Consider the following 23,788-nt stretch of genomic DNA (forward strand, 5'->3'; position numbering starts at 1 on the left):
TCTCTGCTTGATCGCCTGCAGCTTTGTAACGCAGGAGAATATGGTGTGTTTGTGCTGCAGAGGCCAGTGCTCTCCATGGTCCTGAAACAAACATCTCTCTCCGTCTGTCTGTCTCCGTCTCTTGTTTATTCAAATTCGCGACCCTCGCTTTAGGGATACAACACAACAGTCATTAATAGCCCCTATAACCCCTCCCACCTCTGTCTGTCAGTGTCTCTTTCTGTCTGTCTAACACACACACACACACACACACACACACACACACACACACACACAGAGACTGGTTCTTGTCAGAGGAGGAGCGACATCAACATCGAGTTACTTTTGCTCCTCTCTCTGCTCCAGTGTGTCGACAGAGGTGCGACTAACATGGACAAAACTAGAACAGCTCCTTCATATCATTCCCTGCAGATTAGGTAAGATAACATTTCTCTATGGATTTCTGCTAAACTTCAGCAGGTAAGGACACCTTTTTTTTTTTTTAGAAAACATCCAGTACCCTAACATATGGATCCGCTAACAGACACCTTCATCAGATTTCAATATCTTTTAAAGTTGGACAATGTATTTCTTATATTGTGATTTCCATGTGTATTCCCTTGCGGTGTGACTTTTAATGACCACGTGAAGCTTTCTTATGCTGCTTGATTTATTTGAAAAGATGCTCAAAGTACAATGAGGACAAAATTATACACTGCACAAGTGTAAAGAACTATTAAGGGATTGATGTGTTAAAGCCATGACAGACAGAAATGTAACCGTAAACTCACAGACACACCAAAAGAAGAATTCCAGGAATATAATTTGATATATTGATATACTGATATATTGATTGAAACTCAGCACTCTGCTTGCAGCTTCAGTTTCCAGAGGAAGTCACTTAATATAAAGGAATATTGAAGGAGCATTATGTTCAAACCACGAGAGACTGAAATGTAACTGTAAACTCACAGACATGCCAAAAGGAGAATTCTAGGAATATGATGTATTGATATATTGATTGAAACTCAGCACTCTGCTTTCAGCTTCAGTTTCCAGAGGAAACCACTATTCAGTGTAGACTAGAAATATTTTTTTTATTGTTCCCTTAGGGCCGTTCTTCAAATGTTTATCTTCATTTCTGTCCTGAGCTGAAAGGTTTCAGTCAGCCAGCAGCATCAGATCCTAACTGGATTCCCCAGTCTCCCTGCTCCCAAGGAATCCCCCTGGTTACACTGCGTCTGTCTTTAAGAGGGAAATTAGATTTCAAACAGGCAGCTCCTCCCTGAAATACTGTTGGCGTACAAGATGAAATCAAGTTATGTTTCTTCATCTTTGCTCATTAACTACTCCTGTCCCATCAGATGGACTCCCTCTGAAGTCACCTCTCTTTTTTTGGAAAGCAGCTGCATTATATTTAATCGTGTATCCCATGTTCCTTCCTCTATGTGTTATCTCTCCTGTACCTTATCTTTTCTGTGTTACTCTGTAGTCCTTCCTACCCTGGTCACTCTGTTATTTGTAATTTTTTTTCCCTCCTCTCTGCGCTTTTTTCTTTCTGGCTCAGTGGCTTTTCTCTTCTCTCTGTTACACCGCTGTGCGAGGCCAAAGCTCAGGTTCATGTGAAATTTCCCACTTTACAGATTCAGGACACACTAGCAATAACATCAGGAATGTTTGCTGCAAAATACTGCCTTAAAAAACAACTTCAAATCTGTCAAATGCTGCTTTTACAAATTTAACAGCGCTTCGATAATATGCATGTTGGTTGAGTTGAAATCCTATCTCTCTACTAACATACAATATGATTAATTAATACCAATTTGTCTGTGTAATTTTCATCTACAGTCTCTCAGATTTCCACTTGGAGACATGTCTGGCCTGAAATACAAAGCACACAATAAAATCAATTTATCAGGTTCAAATCTATATTGAAATCATATAATAAAAAAAACTCTTTGATCCATGTACCCATTAAATCTCCCTTTTGATGAAACTGTGTACTCAGATGTGCTTCCACACCTGCTCTCGTCTCTGCAAACAAGCCCCTTGTTTTACCCTCTCATCTCATCTTCTCATAACTCCTGACTCTTGTAGCTGACTGTTGTATTGTTCATTATGTCAAAGACAGTACAGACTTCTTAAAGCTGAGCTCACCCTGCCAGATATTACCGGTACAGCTGTTGCATCTGCTGGATCTAATTGTCTAAATGTTTCTGTGCCTGTCAAAGAAATAATGTTTGCCTCTGTGACCATATCCAGTAGCCCCGAATAACAATTAGGGAGGTCCAGTAATGCAGGTCTTATTAGTGTGAACGGAGGGAAGAAGTGAGGACGGACTCGTGAGCAGGCAGAGATCTCCCGTTAAAGAGAAGAGAAGCTTCTTCACTCTGACTTATTAAACATGTTGTTTTTCATATTTAGTGTAAATTTATGTCAAAAGTAGTAGAGTTGAATATCAGCCTTATTGTCCTGATAGTCCTCATCTTTCTACAAATATGTTCTAAATTCAATGAAACACCAAGCATGTAGACCTGACTGCCTATATGTCTATATGAGCTTTCACAGATGATCATACCAAAGCACACACACACATACGTATGAACATGCACATGCACCTATACACATGCACATGCACACACATTTTGTTCCTTAGGAGAAGTGGTGAAAAGTACTGTAAGTACATTTGCTAAAGTACTATACTTAAGTAAAATTGTGAGGTACTGGTACTTTACTACTACATTTCAGGAGGAAATATTGTACTTTGTACTCTGCTACATTTATCTGACAGCTATAGTTACAAGTCACATACTTACTAAGATTAAGATTTCATATACAAAACAAATGATGAGGTAAATATGATACATTGCTATAGATTAAATTACTTAAACTTTAAGTAAAATTAAGTCTACCATGACTGTCGACAACATTTAAATGCTGCTTAGATATTTATCTAGCAGAGATATAAAAAAAAAATCAGTAAATACTGTATTTAACAGTACAGCACTTCTGCCTGTACTGCAGAATAATAACTTTTGATATTTAAGTACATTTTTCTAATGATATTTCTGTACTTTTTCATTAGAAAAATAATCAGTGCATGACTTGTAACTGAGTTGTCTTTTATACATACATTTTTAAATACCACTGCTTAGAGGACACTGCACTGACATTACATTCATTCCCTAGAGACTAACTATAACATTAACTGCACTGTAACAGCTACATGCCAAACTGCAAACCTAACTTTAACCTCAACCAAAAACCAACTCTTAACCTGAAATGTATTGGTTAATGTAACAGACTGCTTTTTTGAGAAATATATTTATTGGGGTTTTCATAACTAACACAACAGATACACTTATAAAAGTCTACACACACACACACACACACACACACAGGAAAAGGGGGAACCCTGCAATTCTGATGTATTTGTTATGCTGAATAATATTACATTATCTTTATACATTACAACATTCTCATTTTCAAGTGTTCAGCAAATATCTTGGTAGGTAACTTTCAAGATATTTGATAAATTGTCCCCATATTTTAAAAAGCTCTGTATTTTCCCTGTGGTGGCATAAGTCAGTTTTTCAACAGCTAAACAGTTGGAAAGACTTTTAAACCAATGTTCAACTGTAGGTGCCTAGGTGCTCTTCCAGGTTGCTGCAATACAGTGTTGAGCTTGAAGTGAGCATTAAGTGACTATTTTTTTATTTGTACCTGACAGTCTTACTTCAGGTGGAAGCAGTCCAGGAATCAATACCTGAGGGCAGACAGGCAACCCAATAGAGATTTTCCCAGATTTTTTACATTTTCGGGCAGCTCCAAAGGCAGTGGAATAATGTGCCTTCTTCTAGGCCACATTTAATACATAAATCAGGATTATTATTATCAAAGCGATGTAACAGGGAGAGAGTTATGTATGTATGCATGATCCACTTAAATTGTATCAGTTTAAATCTGGTGTTGATAGTCTGGCTTTGTGCATCTTGGCAAACTCTCTTCCAGTCATCTTCAGAGATTTCTACATCTAAGTTAATAGACCAAGCCAATCTATTGTTGTTCGAGGATTCTTTAGATTTATCACAGTCAGTTTATATTAAAAGGACCCCTGGCCACGACCTTGAAGATGATCTTGTATGGCCTTTCCAAGGCTAGACAGAGGAGGTGTACAAGGGACCTGTTTAATGTAACTCCTAATTTGTAGGTTTTTGAAGAAATGTTTTGAATGGTTCTTTGCAAATCATCAAAATGTTAAAATATATCATTGTCATTATACATACCCATAAGTTTACTAATCTCCCTCTGCCCAAAATCTAAAGCCAGAGTCACCTCTTCCTGGAGAAAATCTACCATATTGGTTTAAAGCCTGATATATCAGACACTGTCTTTAAGTGTGCTTGTATCTTGCACCAGACTCTTATAGTATTCCTGACAAATGGGTTCTTTTAGCAAGTTTTAAAATGTATTAGAATACAGATAGAGCTTTAGGGGTAATAGAGATGTAGTGACATTTTCCATTGTGACCTAGGGTATTGTAGGAATTGTCTGAGAAGCAATGCATGGCTGCTCTAATCTGGGCTGCCCAATAATACCAGAGAAAGTTTGGAACTTGGAGTCCTCCCCTTTCATATGGCAAGTAAAGTTAGGGAAGTCTATGTCTTGGGTGTTAATTATAGCGGACTGCTTACCCAGATGAGTCCAAAATGTCCTCACAGCTAAAACCTAAGAATCTCAGACTGTCATGACATGGACCCGAGAATTATAGCTAAACTGAACCCTCACTCACACACAGACACACAGACACACAGACACACAGACACACACACACACACACACACACACACAGACACACACACACACACACACACAGACACACACACACACACACACACACACACACACACACACACACACTCTTTCTTGTCTGCAACAGAAAAGGTCCAGAATGGGTCTTTGATGAGTAAGTGATAGAGTTAGAGATGCTGTAATGAAGTTTCATCTGCCTGTAAGAGCAGGAAGGAAACATCTCTCAGGTACAGTATGATGTTATCATGTGGCCTAATGGAGTCACTTACAGGGTTTTACCAGTACACACTGACCCTCATGGGCTCATCTAAGTGTCTTTACATTGATTTTCTGATCAGAAAACATCAGTTTATCACAGTGTTATGTTGTGTATAGTTGCAGTCCTGTTCCAGCACAGTAACTCCTCTTGTACGGTAATCATACTTTGCCTTAATTATGGTGTTTTGCTGTCAGTTTGATAGCCTTTGTCCTTTTTTGAATACACAATGCATTAGGGATACAAAGAACAGGTAAATCTGTGTGCATATCATATGTTGTTTGCACAATGCTTTTATCCAAAGCACTAAACAGTATCATGAGCGCCTGGGTTTTTTAGCGTGGGTGGCCCCAGTGGACATCTGTCTGTAAACACACTGAAACAGTCTCTCATAACTCACAGAATAGACAGTTCTAGTGCCCAAAAATTTGTTTTTTCCATATGTTTCTCTCTCAGAAAGCAGAAATGATTCTGCAGGTAGCCTCAGAGAACATGTCCTGTCTTGACATTAAAACCATGTCTCCTATTAAGGTTTATTTGGGCATCTGTTTTGAAGAGCAAATACATAAGCCTGAGCATATACACACATGTATACAGACATAGTTGGTAGCTCTCCAAATGAAAATCCAATTTTCGAACCAGGCTGGACCTTTTTCACATCAAGGAGCAGAGCTGTTGTTAGGAAATTACTCCTCTATGCCTGCAGGATCAAGATAACAACTTGACATTTTTGAATTGGCTCTCATGCACAGATTAGATACTCTCAAAGGGCATTTTGTGACTTTCAAGGCCAAATGGGAAATTCAAATGAACTCTCTCGAGGTGTAGGTAACCTTGTTACATCGTCCTGTTCAACCTGTCAGGTCAGATTTGATCAGAGTTAAGACTTTCAGGTCGGTTAAGATGTAGGAGACGAGAGTAGCTTGGTAAGGAAATCATTTAGCTCAAGCATAGATATAACTCAAACCAGTGTAGAAAAAAAGTGTTTATTTAAATAGCATCGGATACTATTTACAGTACTAGTATAAAGATACCACATCTGTGTTAACTCTGAACTAGTTTTAATGTGTTATTCCTGATATGAGGATGTGGGATAGTGCTATATATTTTAAATACAGCTGCTGGAGTTTATTTGCTCACCTGTCCATTGTTCACACCTGGGCTGAGCTGTAAGCTCAAAAACACTCAAACACCTGCCAACTATTTACATGCTGAAAGTTACACACAATTTTGCCTCTGTGACTGTGCTGACAGGTGAATACACACACACACACACACACACAGACACACACATTCAGACCAGTCTAAAATAATTAAAACAGTTGCTGATTCTTTGTCTTTGCCAGACTTTGCACAAATATGACTCAAGCTTGAAACATCTGTGAGAAGGATTTCCAAGAACAGGCATAATGGAGACTCTGAATTTATCTCACATCGCCAACACCAGCAGTGGTGATAATGCCGGCCTCTTCTCTAAAAGCCCATACACGACTGTGGAGATAGTGCTCATCATCCTGGTGGCTGGATCTCTGAGTCTGATCACTGTCATCGGAAACATCCTGGTCATGCTCTCTATAAAGGTTTGGATTTATTTTCTTGTTTTGATCATATATGATTAATGACTGTGATTCAAACATCCATCACTGGACACCATGAAAGGAGCTCCCACATGGGAGAAGAGAGATAGAGAACAAATACAGCATGTGCAACCCTGTGCAAAGTGGTAATCTAATAGAAATGAGAAAACACACATCACATTGTAGAAAAAAAGATTAGCATCTGACAGCCTGTTCCATGTTGTTTCTCTAAAGGTGAACAGGAACCTGCAGACCGTCAACAACTACTTCCTGTTCAGCTTGGCCTGTGCAGACCTCATTATTGGTGTCTGCTCCATGAACCTCTACACTGTCTACATTGTGATTGGCTACTGGCCTTTGGGAGCGGTGGTGTGTGACCTGTGGTTGGCTGTCGATTATGTTGTCAGCAACGCCTCAGTCATGAACCTGCTCATCATTAGTTTTGACCGTTACTTCTGTGTCACCAAACCACTCAGCTACCCAGCACGCCGCAGCACCAAGATGGCAGGCTTGATGATCGCCGCGGCCTGGGTGTTGTCCTTCATCCTGTGGGCTCCAGCCATCTTGTTCTGGCAGTTCATTGTGGGCGGGAGAACAGTGCCGCCAGGTGAGTGCTACATCCAGTTCTTCTCCAACCCAGCGGTGACATTTGGCACAGCCATAGCAGCTTTTTACCTGCCAGTGGCCATCATGATCCACCTCTACTGGCGCATCTCCAAGGCCAGCCGCAGCCGCATGAGGAGGAACAGCAGGAAGACTTCAGGTACCAGTTTGGGAGAAGGTCCCTCTCACAGCCAGGATGATGGGTGTGAGAACCAGAACAACTGCATCACAACAAGAGAGGAGCCTGGGGAGGCTAGAGATGGGAAGGAGAAGGAAATGTTGCAGCAGAGGAACGGAAGTGGTCCCTGTAAGGAAGAAAAACCCGACCCGGAGGACACAATGGAAGACAGCATCCATGCTTCAACATCTAAGGACACTGAGGTCTCTGCTTCATCACAGAAAGGATCAAATGGCGGGAAAAAGACAAACCCAACACAGCCACCTTCCCCAGTGACCTCAGCTGCTGACAGACAAAGTATGGCCACAAGGACACTGTTTAAGGTACATTTGTTTACTGTACACAAGCCTTTACATCATGTTTCAAATGACTAAAACTGAACTCTTAATCTGGTGACATTATCAGGCCAAAATTTTAACTTGTCCAATACTTTATAATCAAATACCTGCAAAACTAATGAATTTTAGTGCTAATTAGCAAATACTAGCATGCTATCATACTGAACTAAGATGGTGAACATGGTTGTTAAATATCAGTTAGCATGGTCATTATGAACACGTTAGCATGTTAATGTACGCTCTGCTGTGCCTAAATTCAGCCTGACAGACCTGCACGCATGGACTAGTCTTGTTATTATACTAACAATGAAGAATGATGAAATGACAAAATGTTTGTGAAAGTTGTCACTCGTAGCGATGAACCCAAAGAGAGTTATCATCTGACTCTGCAGCTCCCCTCAACTATACAGAGCATTTTAGCATCTTTCAGTTCATTGTTTTGGCTTTACAGCCCTGAAATTTACTGTTTTGGTTCAGTCTCACCTCTTTCATCAGCACCAAATAGTAAACAAACAAAGTAACTGGTGAAACTAGCAGCTAAAGAGCCAGATATTTCCCCCAGGAGTTGGTGGACACAAAAAAGAGCTAAAAGGAAAATAATGCTGTATTAATGTGCTCCTTGGATGGTCCCATTTCCTGAGTTGGGAAGTCGTTTTTCTGATTTTGGTGTGTTTACAAGCTTTTAAGTTGTAATGTGGAAACAACATAGATGCTACAAAGAAGATGCGTTGTATTTTGTCCCAGACTTGTTGTTGCACCAGTACATTCTCTAAAACCACTAAAATATTGCTTTACCTGACTTGTTATCAGTGTTAATGCTAATAAATACCTTTTCTAACTAATCTAGGTCACTCTACGTGGACAGCAACTAATGGTTACAACCTAATAACATATTACAAATTACATGTGAACAAAAAATTGATAAGCAATACATGAAATAGTAAGAAGTTTCTTGCCATCAACCAAACATTTACTTTCAACCGCCATGTTTCTGCGTATATGATGTCAACCTTCGGCAAGTCATGTACCAAAATTTTTGTCGACTTTCCAAGTTGTTGTTTCCAATTTGAAGGGGTGTTTGTGTAAATTTTCCCAGGTGAGATCTCATTTTTCCGATTATTGTGACACCACATGAATGCAACATAAACACTGGACTTACATTCATCAGGTTGCCAAAGAAATGACAGCAAAAGAATGATAATGTTAATCTTTGTCTGCTGGATGGGCAACTGTTTGCTAACACGTTAGCCATAACAGGTTTGGAAGGTGATAATATGTCAAAGGTGTGTTTGTAGCTGCCCCCAAGTGGCCAAAAAAACAATATAATTGACATTGCTTTAAAAATTATCAATGAAATAAATCTATTTTCTATCTATTGTCCATTCCCAGGTGACGAAGCAGACTGCTGTGGCAAGATGGAAAAAGAAAGGCACATCTTCCAGGGAGAAAAAGGTGACGCGCACCATCATGGCCATCCTGGTTGCTTTTGTTGCCACATGGACACCGTACAACGTGATGGTCCTGATCAACACCTTCTGTTCCGTCTGCATCCCAAACTCTCTCTGGACCATCGGCTACTGGCTCTGCTACATCAACAGCACCATCAACCCGGCCTGCTACGCCCTGTGCAACGCCACCTTCAAAAACACCTTCAAGCACCTGCTTCTGTGCCAGTACAAGAACATACGCACCGCACGATGAGGGCGCAAACACTGACTCATGTTCATGACTGAGTCCAAGTTAATGTGATGCAGCTTGTAAAATGTGACAAATACTGGAATATAGAGCGTGTTCTTATTGTGCACTTAATTTATTTTTCAATGGTGGAACTTATTTCCACTTCCATTGAAAAAAAAAGTGTATTTACTTTTACAAGTGTACTATGAACTTAATTTTCAATGATTTTAAAAAGACATGGCATTGTATTATAATTGTCGAGACAATGCATTTGTGTATGAGTGCAGTTTATTGTGAAGTACTTTTGACTGAGTGTAGAGTGTGTGCTTTTACCCTGACTGGACATTTTCCTCTTTGCTCCTTCTATATGAGCTTATGCAGTATGTTGTTTGTCGTAATTTAACTACAGTAATACAGTATAAGTTCTAACTTTGTCCTAAAATCAGTTTGTCTGGGATAATATGCTGTAGAGAAAGACACTGTTACTGCCATTGCATAAACCATTAGGAGTGACACTGTGCTGTGAAACATGGAAAATCAGCCAGATGTGTGTTTGTGTCTATGTGTGTGTGTGTGTGTGTGTGTACACGCAAATCAGTGTGTTTGTGCGGCGCATGCTTCCTCTCTGGTTAGATTAAACCAGTTCTTATTAAGCTGATGTGTTGTGAAATGAGCCCAAATGTGATATTTGTCCACACCTTCCCCTCTTCCTTCATGTATTAAAATGATTTCCTTAAAAAAAACATAATAATAAAAGAGATAATGATAGAATATTATATTTAGTGTCATTTTCTTTGTCACTCAAGTGTGCTCAGAATTAAACTGCTTAGTGCAAAGAATAAACGCTTAGAGGCTGATTCATTGGCTCCGCCACATGAGACTGAACTGGACTTTTGCCCATTTCCTGTTGCTGCTACCTGATGAGGAACTGCAAACTGCAGTGACAGAGGGAAACCCAGAGGAGTAGATCAGTATGACAGGTCAAAGAAAAACAAGGTTGCGGTTTAGTCACTGTGCAAGAAAGACTGACGAAGATTGGGAGCCTGAGTAAATCCTGACTCTGCTCAATCTGACTCTGCTGAGTTCAAGATGGTTGACAAAGGCGGGACATGTGCTGGTAAGTTGGCAGCAGCTCTTGTACCTGTAACCATCTGTCTTTGCAGGTGCACAACAGGAGATAAAACAGCAATAATGTAAATCACACAAGCAATGCTACCCGTCCCCTTTCTGGTTCAGTCCTCAGTCCTAAACAAGAATAAAGATACTCCACAGCAAAGTGAGTAAAGATTCAATTATATTTGGCATACAGAACAGAGATTACATACACAGGAAGCATGTTTTTCTCTGGATATTACTCTGGTTTCATCCCAAAGTCCAAAGACCTTCAAATTGTCCTCAGGTGTCTGCATATCTGTTATTTCCCAATGACAAATCTGTGGGTTGTTTCCCTGATTTCTGCTTAATATTCACTAGAACAGGCTCAGTTTCCCATAAACCTGGACACAAATAAGTGGTAAAAGTGAAAATTACAACACACTTAACTAAATCCACACTATCGGCAACCAAAAACAAGAAGTTTCAGCAGTTAAAATATGTTATGTGCACGTTCCAAGCCTCTCCCTAAAACCCTGGCTACCATAGAGGGCATCCTTACTGGAGGCATACTGGTGTGGTTCTGCAACCTGACTGAACAAGACCACAAACAACTGAGGAGGACAGTAAAAATGGCTACAAAAATCACAGGAACATCACTGCCACAGGTTCATTTACACCTCATGCTGCAGAAAGAAGGCCATACGTATTATGGAGGACATCAGCCAGCCAGCACATGCATTTTCTCATATAGATAAATGCATTCAGAGCATCAGAGCTCGGACCTGCCACCTCAAAAAAAAAGCGGTTATATTACTGAACAGTAAGCACTTAACATGACTCACAGTGATTTATTATTTGTGGGATCTCTTATGTATTGTTTTTTTGTTTTTTTTACTCAATTTATTTCTTATTTATATATAGTTTTAAGGTCTGACAGGGCCAGGACAGATGCATTTCATTGCATTTGAATGTACAATTGTACTTTTTAAATGTATGGTTACTTGAACTTTGAATGTTCTGTTATAAAACTGATCATATAAACACAAGCTTGGTTGTGAAAGAGAACTACTGGAAGAAAGACAGAACAAAAGACCTTCCCATGGGGAAAAAAATCACTGAACCCTTTTCTTTTATATTAGCCTAAAAGTTATTTCCCAGCAACAACAACATATGAAAAAATTTACAAAACCTTTGTGGACATCCTACTGGCCACTAGCAGGGACATTTTTATACCTCTCCTAATTTAACACCCCAGTCTGAAATTCCTTCACTGAATAGAAATGAGGAACAGAGACAGATTTGGCGGGAGGGGGAGGACTGGATGCAGCATTAACTCTCTCTCTCCCACTGCTCCTCCCTCTGCTCTGACAGTCATAAACTTCTCCTGCTTCCTGTCAATACACAGAAACAGACGAGAGGGAATCAAGTTGAAATCTTCACACTGAGGAAAGAAAGGACATAAGGTTTCTCTGATGTAGCTGTTAGAAAAGCCCTCTGGAAACTGTGGACCTGTTGTGCCCTCTAGTGGAAGAAAAAGCATGTCTGATGTTCCTGCATCGGAAAGTTCAGTGGTAGAAACCTGAAAACTGTAACTATTTCCAGTTAACACTGTGAAAGAAAACAAAACCTTTCAAAAATGCTTGAATAGAATAGATGCACAATCACAGCACGAATAATTAATCATTTCTCAATTAACACAACATTTATATGTAGCCCTCTGCAAAGAACCAAAGATACTAAGAACACTAAATTTACACAAAATGTAATGCAGATGCGAAAGATCATAACTTAAATTAGATAATGCTCTCATTTATACTTTTTATACCAATTCTCACAACATCCAGCATTAAAACCAGAATATACTCTTTTGTTTTCAGCACAGCAAACACAGTTGCATGTTTACATAACATATAACAGATTAGATTTTATTTTTTCAATTGATAAAGTAAAATGTAAAGAAAAATTTGGTTTGGATTGTTCCTGGTTCCTCAGTTACAAACCTGAAGCAGTAGACAGGAAATGGGCCTACAGAGATGCATTTAAATATAGAATGTGCATTTTTGTGTTTTCTAAAATTGTTTGGATTTGTATGGAGACATTCTCTTAATGGCTGACAGACACTTCATTTTGTAATATCATGATTATGTTGTTGTGTTTTGCACCTCAGGACCACTGTAACATTGTGTCTTTCAGTCACTTGGAAAGAGAAAAAGTTTCTGCACCTGCTACAACTTGCTAGCAAAGCTGTTAGATATTTACCTTCTTTGACTTCCTGTAAACTCAAAACGACCCCTCAATTTCAGCATAACACAATATGAAGTGGTTGGTGTGGTTTCCTGCAGCAGAAATGACGCCCTCCACTGATGAAAGCTTAGTTCTACATCAAAGTGTTGGCGCAGCTCATGGAGTCTCTTGTCTTTCAGGCATAAAGGGAAGTAGTCGGTCACCACGGGGCCACTATTGATGCTGATGGGGTTTAATGTAAACACATCAGCATGCCTGTTTGTTTATAATGTACCCCTCTGTTTGCGTTGCACTCATGTCTTTGCGTTCATGGTGATTTGATCCAGTGTTATCAAAGACAACACAACAACAAGATGCAGCTCTGCAAGTTTAAACGCCTGAGGACTTGAGTATTAATACTTCTATCAAGGAAAAACAGAAAAGCTTTTAGTGCAAAAGACCACGTCTACCTACAGTCTGTGTCACTTTGGTAGAAAAAAGTTACATTCCTACATTTCCTGATTACATTTCACTCTGTGACAGACATCCGTGTTCACTTCAGTGTTTACACTGTACACACTGCATCCAGGACTAATTATCTACTTTACGTTTGGTCAAAGTAACCCGAGAGCTGTTTCTGTTTAGAGTAAACATGCTCCTCGCAGGAGGAAATATCAGATGTATGTGGGCAGAGTATGGCTGGGCTGTCCCCTGGTCACGCTGTTAGATCACCTGAGCCGGAATCTGATTCACTTCGTCAACAGCCGCCAGTGGAGTCATGGCAGAGGAAAAGCAGCAGACAGGAACCTCCCGGGAGGACCTGACACTACCTGACGAGTATCCTCCACCACTTACGGAGCTGGATGGAGAGGCAGGGCAGGATGTTTCTGCTGCCACAGAGGAGAGCAGCAAAGATCAGGAGGTAAAATGCAGCCCAAACGTGCTGCAGATGCTGAAGGCGGCAGAGAGCAGACGGACACCTCAGGGTCAGGACAGAGAGGGGGAAGAGGTGACAGAGGCTGGGACAGAAGAGCTTGTCACTGAAGCGCTGAAGACTGACATGGTGAGCACGGACGCTTCTTCACTTCCTGACTTTGACTGAGTTTGCCAGGCCTTTCTAGAACAAAACATTATATAGGACGTGCATCTGTAAGAGCACTCTGCAGGAAGCGTGAATCTGCATTTACTCAGGCTGTTAATGATTTTAGTTGCCTCTATGAATATTTGACCAGCACACCCACACACATATTTCACTTTTTTGTCCTTCTGAAAAGACAAAGCAGACTTAACTCCAACAATTTGTTTGCACCTACATAAAGTGAGGGGATGTGTAAGAGAGATTTAAAAAAACAATAGTAAAATATATTATTTTAGCTAATATGTTTGATTCATAGTGCAGGTGGAGCTTCAAAAACACCCCTACCTTTCCCGTAATGTAACCTGATTTTGTCTTTTATTAGGTCCCACCTGCTTAGTAAATGTCAATGTCTTTTAAACTCAAAATTTGACTTCTCATGTCCAATCTACAAAGCCCCCTCCAATGTCACAGAGGACTATTTTCTGAGTGGTACTTTCAGCACCGCTCAGCCCAGACCTCCAGTAGCCCTGCAGATCTGCTTTAGTCATTTAGCGGACAGAAAACAAAGACTCATTCTGTAGGTCCAGCTCTATTGTCCGATTTACTTGAAGAAACCTAAGCTGCCTTCTGTGTCCCTGAATGCAACTAAGGCTTGTGTTTTTTCACTTGGCTGGTTCTTCTGTTCTGTAGCGACTGCCCTCTTCTTTCTCTCAATAACAAACTCTCTCATGAATGTATGGTCATGTACGTACATCTCTCTGCTGTCTATTTAATACATACCCTGAGAGCAGAGTGTGCTTTGCTGTATGCACTCATACACATTTGTGGCCCCAAGTAACACTCGACTGAGCTTCTCTTTCCTTTATAACTCATGTTCTCCTCCTAGTATTTAACTTGTCCCTCCGCTATATTTTTCCCAGAGTTCCTTGCTGTTAGCCTCACAAAGATCACTTTTCTTACCCTCTGTCCTCTCTCCACCTGTCACCTGGGCCTGCTGGGTGAGGGTGTGGTATAAAGCGTCACTCTGTGAACTCTGTAATCAGTCTGCAGTCTGACAGCATCAGCTTGCAGCTCTGCGGGTTTCTTTGAGTGGTCGCTGTGAGAGCGCTCTGCCAGCATGAAGAAAGTGTACAGTCTAGTGAACATAACTAAAGCAAAGGACCAGGAGGCAGTGCAGTCCATCTGCATCAAGGTATCACTGCTTTTGTTTTAGAAGTGAAGTTGTTCTCTTTTTGTGAAAGTTTTTGGAGTTTGCTTTTGGAGGGCAGCGAGTCAAATATTTAATAGAATTATGGGTACAAGTGAGCATAAAGCTGTTTTAATAGGAATATGTGAAAAATAACACTTTGCACCTGCTTTTTAAACCTCTACGACTATGAATTTTCAGGTTTTGTGCTTAATTGACTTCAAGGGCAAAGAAGAAATGACAACAAACGGTTATTAGAAATTCAGATGTTCTCAGGCCATAAATTATGGGCTTTTATTGTACTTTCACAGTAATTGCTGGCTTGAGTTCCAACTGGATTTCTGAGTCCTGTTAGAGATGGTTTTGTGATCATTAAGTTAACTTTCACACTGCTCCAAGTCACAGCTTAATGTCCTTTTATGTTAAAGATTAAGCAGCTGCTTGAGTAAGTGCCACGAAATACCTGCTGTATTCATGCAATTGCATTCAAGTGATTGTTACTTAGAATAAAAATAGAGTCAAAACTTTTTCTTTGAACAAGCATCAGCTCTGAAAAATTATTAGACTGCTGGTGTTTTAATATTGTGTTTTATAAGTTTCTTAAATTCAGGAATTATTTCTGTTTCTGTGATTGCAGGATTTCTTGTGTTAATATTCAATCACGCAGGTCAGCAAGGTGGACCAATTTGAATTTTATGTGCAGAGAGAAAGAAATTTGAAACTTGTGTCAACCAAAGTGCTCAAAGCAGAGCATGTTGGGCTGCTACTGTTGTAAGTCAGGTCACCAAACTAGATTGCTGTGAAGAAGAAAGGATCACAAATAAAATGATAAGTGATTAATTTATGTGAAATGTATTGTTAAAATGTGCTATTAATAATTGGTAGGAAATCATTTTGTATCGGACTGACTGACCGGCTTTGTCGACCTCAACATATCACCTTGTCTAAAGGTCACAAACGTCTCAAAGAGAACAATGACACAACTGTTACTTTGTGTGTCTGTTTTGAAGTGTTTTTGTGTTGTTTCTGTGTCTTTATCAGATAGTTTACAGTTGAGACATGACATGAATTGAGGGGGATGATATGCAACAAAGGTCTTGAACCAGACTTGTTACATGGTCAGCATCTTAAACCTTTAGGCCAATAGGATTCCTCTTTATGATGTCATGTTATTTAAAAAAAAAAAATCAAACTTATATGAGAGTTGAGCAGAGTGCTCAGAAACTCCTGCAGACATCTTTGTTGCAAACGTTTATGAGCATCTCAGGTTTAATTGCTCCTAATGAGGAAGTGAGAGCTCAGTTTGAGTGGCAGCACCGCATGAAAGATGCCTTACTGATCGTGAGGCCTTCCTCTCTTTGCTTCACTGATGCATCTGTGATGCATGTAATTAGTTGAAGGCATTAGACTTGAATATGAAATCCATATAGATACACAGTTAAGGCTGTATACAGTGTAAGAAGCAATTTATATTCCTATTGCTGAACGTAAAATTAAGGCAACTTTCTGTTTTTTTTTTCCAGCAAAAATCCCATGTAATGATTATATTGACATATATGTAATTATAATTATTATTTGGGATTTTGAACCATAATACACACTTTTGTTGTCTGATTTAACACCTTATAACCAGATTGGTTCCCAAATGATTTCTGAAATAACTGAAATTGTCAGCTGGAAGTTACAGTTTGACTTTAACTTTCAGTCCAGTTTGCATATGATTAAAAGTCACTTCATGATTTTTCATTCATACCTTGTTGAAATTGGAACAAGATCACCTCATTATCCAGATATTATTTTTTTCCATGTCACCGAGACCCAAATTCATATTTTTTTAACCCTGAATCATTTGGGTTCAACTCCTCTGCACAACATGTCCTTATTACAATAAATGCAAACATTTCAATCTTAATCACTTTCCAACTGAAAATAATGTGTACGGTTTTGACCTGATGCACACTTGTGTCAATTTTAATGTAAAAATTTCGGTATTTATGTTGTATTCCTTTTAGCACAAAGTGTAAAAAACGTGTTTACTCTGTTTCTATTTGTTTGCATTTCAGATTAATTGGAGGTTTATTAACTCTGATCAGAACATTTCAGTGTTTGGACTCCAGGTTAAACATCAATCAAAAAGAGGATCAATCTATACATTTTGAGGAGTCTTTGAATATAGATTTTAGACACTTAGACACTCCTTTAAGGGATACATCAGTTATTTAGTATTTAATTTCTTTAAAGTTGAGAGACTTGCAAAAGACAGATTAAAACTTGATAGCGTCTTTCAATAAATCCTCCCAGACTTATAAATGACTGCATATTTTAAACTCTAACCCCCCAATTTCGTAACACAAGCTTTCTGTTAAAAATTAAAAAGCCAAAGCCCAAATAACTCTGATGATGTTGTGTGATGTTATTTTCTCTTGACACATTTCCCTCCAGGGTCAGAAAAGACATTAAACAACATTCTCATGGACTGAGTCGTACTCCCTCTGTGTGTGTGTGTGTGTGTGTGTGTGTGTGTGTGTGTGTGTGTGTATGTGTGTGTGTGTGTGTGTGTGTGTGTGTGTGTGTGTGTATGTATATTTGTATAAGAGTATGATAAAGCTGCAGTATGCTGATCCTTTCTGAAAGCATAGCTACCAGCTTAACTCTGTAATGATCCCATCCAACCTGCAGCCTTAAAGCTCCGAACACTCAGAACATATGTTTCAGGGTTTTTTTTTATATATATATTTTTTAGTTTTTATTGGGTTTTCAGCTCTGAACACAACAACATGAGTACACATACAATATAACACTACAACAACAACAATACAACGCTGAACAAATACAGTAAAAATAGTTGTCAAGGGCAAGTCAAATATGTGGATATGCCCTATTTTCCAGTTATTTTAGTTGGATATGTTTCTGATTTAGTGGGAGGATGTGACCAGCACAGGGGTGTGTCTGGGTTGGTGTGTGTGCACGCCCATACACATGGGTAAGAAAGAAGAGCAAAAGTCAAAATTCCCACCATAGCAGCAGGAGATTGTAGTAGGAGGGAATAAGCCCCGCAGTAAGCCTCTAGTCATTTTTTTTTTTTTTGGAGCTGGACTTGAAGCTCAGGCTCAGGCAGCAGAGGCAGAGTGAACAGCCAGGGAGCGGACATGGCCAAGTGGGATTCCTGTGGCAGCAGCCCAGCCTTCAAAGAGCCACACTGGATGGTGAGACAGCAGCAGATAGATGAGAGGATGTATGACAGTGGCAGGCTGTGAGCAGGGAGGTGGAAGAATTAAGAAAATCCATGTGAAGTGAGGTGCTCATGTGCAATTTTGTCAACTGTTTCAAGCATTGAGTTGATTAGTGTCTCCGCTTGTGACCTGCAGGGGAATAACAGCAGACACTTTGTGCTTTTTTTCTATCTGACTCTGTTTGTTTTGTGTGTTTGTGTCTCTATTTTTTTTAGCAAATACAGCTCACTGAGCAGAAACAAGAATTCAACAAACGTCCCATCAAGGCTGGTCACCGCTCTCTGTCTCGGTCCATCTCACAGTCATCTACAGACAGCTATAGTTCAGGTATGGAAACATGCAAACACACACACACACACACACACACACACACACACATGCTCTTAAGCTTGGTCACATGTCTTTGATATATAAACGGATCTAGAGAGCTGGTTCTGATCCCAGCAGCACGAGAACTACAGGCCCTGAGGATTAGCCTCACGCTTTCTCCTTCAGCTAAACCTTCATTAAAAGGAAAAGTCTTCTGAAGAATTAAGTCTCTTTAATTTGGTCCTAATCGGCTCTGTGAGCCTTTCTCAAACATGTCAATCACTGCCGGAGTTTATTCAGACTTCAAAGGTTCAGAGAAAAGAGTCACCTAGCTGGAGTCTGATTCTAAACACTGCATTAGAAACAACAATTAGGGCTGGAAACCAGAGCCAATTCATACTATTCAAGCAATCCAACACATCATGTGTCTCTGTATTACTCTGTTATACTTTAACCATGTTTGCTTTTGGACATTGCATCACATCCACTGAATATATTTACACGTAAAGCCTGATTTCTGTGCTGCAGTGTGCAGTGACAGCTCCGAGGATGAGTCCACTCCCAGAGACAAGCTTCAGAAGAACTCCAAGGGCTTTTCTGACTTTTGCATCAAAAACATCAAACAGGCTGATTTTGGACGCAGAGAAATCCAAATCGCAGAGCAAGGTGAGGAATCTTCAAAACCACTGTTTATTTCATCACAAAATACACAAAATAAATATTATTTATACAGCGACCATCTATGAAGACTCCAGAGAAAAGAGAAAAGTAACACAAGAAGAGGAGATAAAATGAGAATATTGAGCCATAATATAAAGTATGTGTGCAATCATGATGGCCGTCCTTAAATTGAATGTGATTCGTCACCATCTGTGATATTTAGAAATGCCAGCACTGATGGTCCTGAGGAAAAGAGCAGGAGGGGAGAAGCCTCTCGCTGGAGCCAAAGTGGTGGGCTGCACACACATCACTGCACAGACAGCAGTGAGTTCAACACACACACACACACTGAGCATTGCATTTATTTGTTATTATACTATATTTTCTTATAATCTAATGGTGTGTTGATGGTCTCTTGCAGGTGCTGATTGAGACTCTGTCTGCGTTGGGGGCTCAGTGTCGCTGGGCAGCCTGTAACATATTCTCCACTCAGAACACTGTGGCTGCAGCTCTGGCTGAAGGAGGTACGACCATCTGTGCCGCTCCTCCTCCTGACTTATCTTTTTTCCTCATACTCCCTGACTTTCTCTTTGGATTGTCAACTGCTCTTTATCCCTCATTCCCTCTCAGGCACCTCGGTGTTTGCGTGGCGGGGAGAGTCAGAGGACGACTTCTGGTGGTGCATCGACCGATGTGTCAGAGCTGATACCTGGCAGCCCAACATGGTACTGTGATAAGAATAGTTATCTGCCACAGGGCTGCTCTGGACAGGGAGACTAAAGAAAGGACAGTTAGTCAAAAAATAAATTAAAATTTTCTTAAAGTTTTCTTTCACCCAAAGCATAAAATATGCAAATATTCTAAATCTGGTGTTATCAGTTTTGACCACATGTGACTGGTAGACAAGTCACAAAATTAATTAAAAAAATACAATACATTTTTGTATCCCTAAAAATGACTATTTTTGACTGATTAGTACAAAAATGCTTGTTTTTCTCAGTTTTAGATCAGTTTTTTGGAATTACGTTACGTTAAATTATTTTTAGTTAAAGTGAGCGTTTTAGTCACTATTTCTCTTACTTTACTGTGTATACTGAGTTCACATGGTCAACTCTTTATGTGAATATCAAACAAAAACTATAATGTGACTTTCTGTACAAATAAATATGAATTTTTCTGTAATTTCCCTGAAATCTGCAGTAAAAAAGTTTTAAATCTGTGGATTAGTTCAATACATCTGAAAAGATATTAATTTTTTAATGTAAAGTTTTGGTGGTTTGAGCTCCAAAAACCAAATAGTGTTCAAAGTGACAGACAATATCTCCAAACTTTACACATAAACTGTTTAGAATAAGTTTTATTGCATTTTTGTGAACTATACCTTTAATGATTTTCTCAGCTCACTCTGTCTAACAACCACAGTTTGAAGGGCTATCGTGACATAGAGCCATAAACCTTTTTTTTTTCACTCTTGCCAGATTCTGGATGACGGCGGCGACCTGACCCACTGGATCTATAAGAAGTACCCGAGCCAGTTCAAGAGGATCAAAGGCATCGTGGAGGAGAGTGTTACAGGAGTCTATCGGTCCGTTTTACATAAAGCTTGAATGATCTTCCACAAGTTCATAAAGTCCAGATGTCACAAACACATCTCCGCCTGTGTTTCAGGTTGTACCAGCTGTCGAAAGCAGGTCGGCTGTGTGTTCCTGCTATGAATGTTAACGACTCTGTGACCAAGCAGAAGTTTGACAACCTGTACTGCTGCAAGGAGTCAATATTGGACGGGTAATGAATCATGTTGTGAAGGTTAACAGGTAAAAACACTGGAGGAGTACAGAGCAACAACCTGACTGTGTCGAACTCTACTTTCAGGTTGAAGCGAACCACTGACATCATGTTTGGAGGAAAACAGGTGGCGGTGTGCGGTTATGGTGAGGTCAGTAAAAAAAAATAATGTACCCAGTCCTACTGTGTAATATATGTGCACTACATACCCAAAGGTATATGAACATGTCTGTGGTCTTTCTTTTGAATATTTGAAATTTTAGACAATGTGCTTCCAACTTTGTGGCGACAGTTTGAGACAGATTTCTGTTTTAATGTGACAATAACCGCCTGCAAAAGAGCCAGGCCAGCGAAGAAATGGCTTTGGTATGGAAGAACTAGACTGGCCTGCACAGGGCCCTGACTTCAACCAGATCTAACACCTTTGGGATTATTTCTAACACCAACTACAAATATCACCAAACTTCAGTAATGCTCTCGTGACCAAAATGGAATAAATCCCCGCAGCCAGTTTCCAAAATTGCATGGAAAGTCTTCCCAGAATGGAGGCTGTTACAGCAACATATTAATGCCCTTGACAATCCTGCTGCTTTATACTTCTATTCAACGACATTTCAGAGGGAAATACTGTACTTTTTTACTCTACAACACTTATTTGACAGCTATAGTTACAGTTACATACAAAAAATGAACATCAACTAATAAAATAAGACAAAATGTGACAGATAAGCTACCCAATAGTGTATAAAATACTTTAAGACCCCCTCCAGACTTGTTGTGAGATGTATACTTTGCTTGGGATAATAATTTGTGCCTCACATGGTTTTTTGACAACAAAAAGTCAAATTACCTCATTAAAATCCTTAAAATTAGATCTCCTCCTTCTCTCTCTTCTCTCCTCCACCGACCACTCTTCCTCCATCTTGCAGGTTGGTAAAGGTTGCTGTGCTGCCCTGAAAGCGTTGGGTGCTGTTGTATACATCACAGAAGTGGATCCCATTTGTGCCCTTCAGGGCTGGTATGAACAGAGGAAGCTTTTATCAGATGTGGAGTGTGGTTCCCTCTTTCAGCAGCACATTGTAACACAACGTCATGAAATATTGTCCCCTTCTCTCCTCCTTTCAGCATGGACGGCTTCAGAGTGATCAAACTGAGTGAAGTGGTCAGGCAGGTAGACATGGTCATCACCTGCACAGGTATCTGCTGTCCTCTAACAAGTCTTATTATAATACTGTTATTATTGATACAGTTCAGTTAGCTTTCCAACACAATATCAATGTTATACTTCATCTCTGTTTTATCTGCAGGCAATAAAAACGTGGTGGGGAGGGAACATCTGGACAGAATGAAGAACGGCTGCATAGTCTGTAACATGGGACACTCCAACACAGAGATAGATCTGGTATGAATAGTGTGTGTGTGTGTGTGTGTGTGTGTGTGTTTGTGTGTGTGTGTTTGTGTGTGGTTTTCATGTGTGTTCAGGCCTGCATATGCTTGAGTGTGTAAAATATACACTCTTTGTTTCTCAGGCGAGTCTGCGGACTGCGGAGCTGAGGTGGGAGCATGTGAGGCCTCAGGTGGACCATGTTATATGGCCTGATGGCAAGAGAATAGTCCTGCTAGCTGAGGTGATGATACTGTTTATTATTATTATTATTATTATTATTGTTGTTGTTGTTGTTATAATACAAAACACATTGATGGTCAAATATAGCCCCACAGTGAAGACCATCCTATTCATTACACACACAAAACACATCACCACTTGACACAAAATGTTGATTTAGATGATTTTACTTCAAGTAAAAGCATGTTTCTAGTTTTTTATGTATTGTCATGTATATTAGAAGCAGATGAACCTCAAGTATAACCTCAGCTATCTTCAAGAAGAGGAATAATTACAGCAAGCAAAACCATTAATTAAGTCCGTAATGCTGTTTAGCAACAGGAACAGATTTACCTGAACATCATTGTTAAAATGTGTAGCCTTTAATTGGATCAGGTTGACACAAGTAAAGATAGAGGGGTACTTGAAGACCGTGTTGAACTATATTATTACAATTATTTGACACAAGACAGTTTCCAGGAGTCTTTATCAGTGGCTGCTGTTACATTATGACACCTGTTGTTGGTTTTTTTCTCTCAGGGCCGTTTGCTGAATCTGAGCTGCTCCACAGTGCCCTCGTTTATCCTCTCCATCACCGCCACAACTCAGGTGTGGAAATATGTTTTATCTTATCCTTATCATTTTCCAAATGTTTCATAGAGGAAGTGAGAGTCAGAGGCTTCAGTTTTGTGACTTTCACCTTCAGGCGCTGGCTCTCATAGAGCTGTTCAACGCTCCAGAGGGACGATACAAACAGGACGTCTACCTGCTGCCAAAGAAGATGGGCAAGTCCTCAGTTCTTACACTATAAAAAAACTGTAACATGTATTGTATTTTCTTATTTATATAGTACAAAAATGAATTTAATTTTTTTTTAAACTTGCGTACATTTTCAGATGAATATGTGGCCAATCTCCATCTGCCTGCGTTTGACGCTCACCTCACAGAGCTGACTGATGAACAGGCCAAGTACCTGGGTGTCAGCAAACACGGGCCATTCAAACCCAACTACTACAGGTGAAGACAAGTACAATGTTTCTCACACACAACAAAACACACACACACACACACACACACACACACACACACACACACACACACACACACACACACACACACACACACACACACACACACACACACACACACATTTTATTTCTAATATCTAACAAGAAGCATTTTCAAACAGGTAT

The 23,788-nt window shown here is 39.8% G+C and overlaps 2 protein-coding genes across 4 annotated transcripts; both read left to right on the forward strand.

The window, feature by feature from the left end:
• Nucleotides 1-6,151: 6,151 nt before the first annotated feature.
• Nucleotides 6,152-10,196, forward strand: LOC121897344 (muscarinic acetylcholine receptor M2-like). Its single transcript, XM_042411755.1, has 3 exons — nucleotides 6,152-6,627; nucleotides 6,859-7,728; nucleotides 9,133-10,196. The coding sequence occupies exons 1-3, from the start codon at nucleotides 6,457-6,459 to the stop codon at nucleotides 9,442-9,444; spliced, it is 1,353 nt and encodes a 450-aa protein (XP_042267689.1). The 5' UTR covers nucleotides 6,152-6,456; the 3' UTR covers nucleotides 9,445-10,196.
• A 3,320-nt stretch (nucleotides 10,197-13,516) lies between these two features.
• Nucleotides 13,517-23,616, forward strand: LOC121897343 (putative adenosylhomocysteinase 3). Of its 3 annotated transcripts, none has more exons than XM_042411751.1 (16): nucleotides 13,517-13,801; nucleotides 18,451-18,562; nucleotides 19,073-19,210; nucleotides 19,428-19,528; nucleotides 19,626-19,728; nucleotides 19,835-19,929; nucleotides 20,683-20,789; nucleotides 20,873-20,989; nucleotides 21,077-21,140; nucleotides 21,919-22,007; nucleotides 22,115-22,185; nucleotides 22,297-22,391; nucleotides 22,519-22,617; nucleotides 23,136-23,204; nucleotides 23,302-23,380; nucleotides 23,492-23,616. In XM_042411751.1, exons 1-16 carry the CDS (start codon nucleotides 13,517-13,519, stop codon nucleotides 23,614-23,616), a joined length of 1,749 nt encoding a protein of 582 aa, XP_042267685.1. The 3 variants fall into 3 exon arrangements, with proteins under 3 accessions (XP_042267685.1, XP_042267686.1, XP_042267687.1); XM_042411752.1 differs by lacking the exon at nucleotides 13,517-13,801 and adding an exon at nucleotides 14,934-15,008; XM_042411753.1 differs by lacking the exon at nucleotides 13,517-13,801 and adding an exon at nucleotides 14,934-14,954.
• Nucleotides 23,617-23,788: the final 172 nt, after the last annotated feature.

The sequence above is a fragment of the Thunnus maccoyii genome, chromosome 5, assembly GCF_910596095.1.
Source record: "Thunnus maccoyii chromosome 5, fThuMac1.1, whole genome shotgun sequence".
NCBI classification, from domain to species: Eukaryota; Metazoa; Chordata; class Actinopteri; order Scombriformes; family Scombridae; genus Thunnus; species Thunnus maccoyii.

Bases quoted from the DNA above. Each gene is read 5' to 3' on its own strand.
- LOC121897344 (XM_042411755.1), top strand. From the start codon at position 6,457: ATGGAGACTCTGAATTTATCTCACATCGCCAACACCAGCAGTGGTGAT. The intron at 6,628-6,858 runs GTTTGGATTTAT...GTTTCTCTAAAG, and splicing joins TGGTCATGCTCTCTATAAAG to GTGAACAGGAACCTGCAGAC. The intron at 7,729-9,132 runs GTACATTTGTTT...GTCCATTCCCAG, and splicing joins CCACAAGGACACTGTTTAAG to GTGACGAAGCAGACTGCTGT.
- LOC121897343 (XM_042411751.1), top strand. From the start codon at position 13,517: ATGGCAGAGGAAAAGCAGCAGACAGGAACCTCCCGGGAGGACCTGACA. The intron at 19,729-19,834 runs GTACGACCATCT...ATTCCCTCTCAG, and splicing joins TGCAGCTCTGGCTGAAGGAG to GCACCTCGGTGTTTGCGTGG. The intron at 22,618-23,135 runs GTGATGATACTG...TTTTTCTCTCAG, and splicing joins GAATAGTCCTGCTAGCTGAG to GGCCGTTTGCTGAATCTGAG.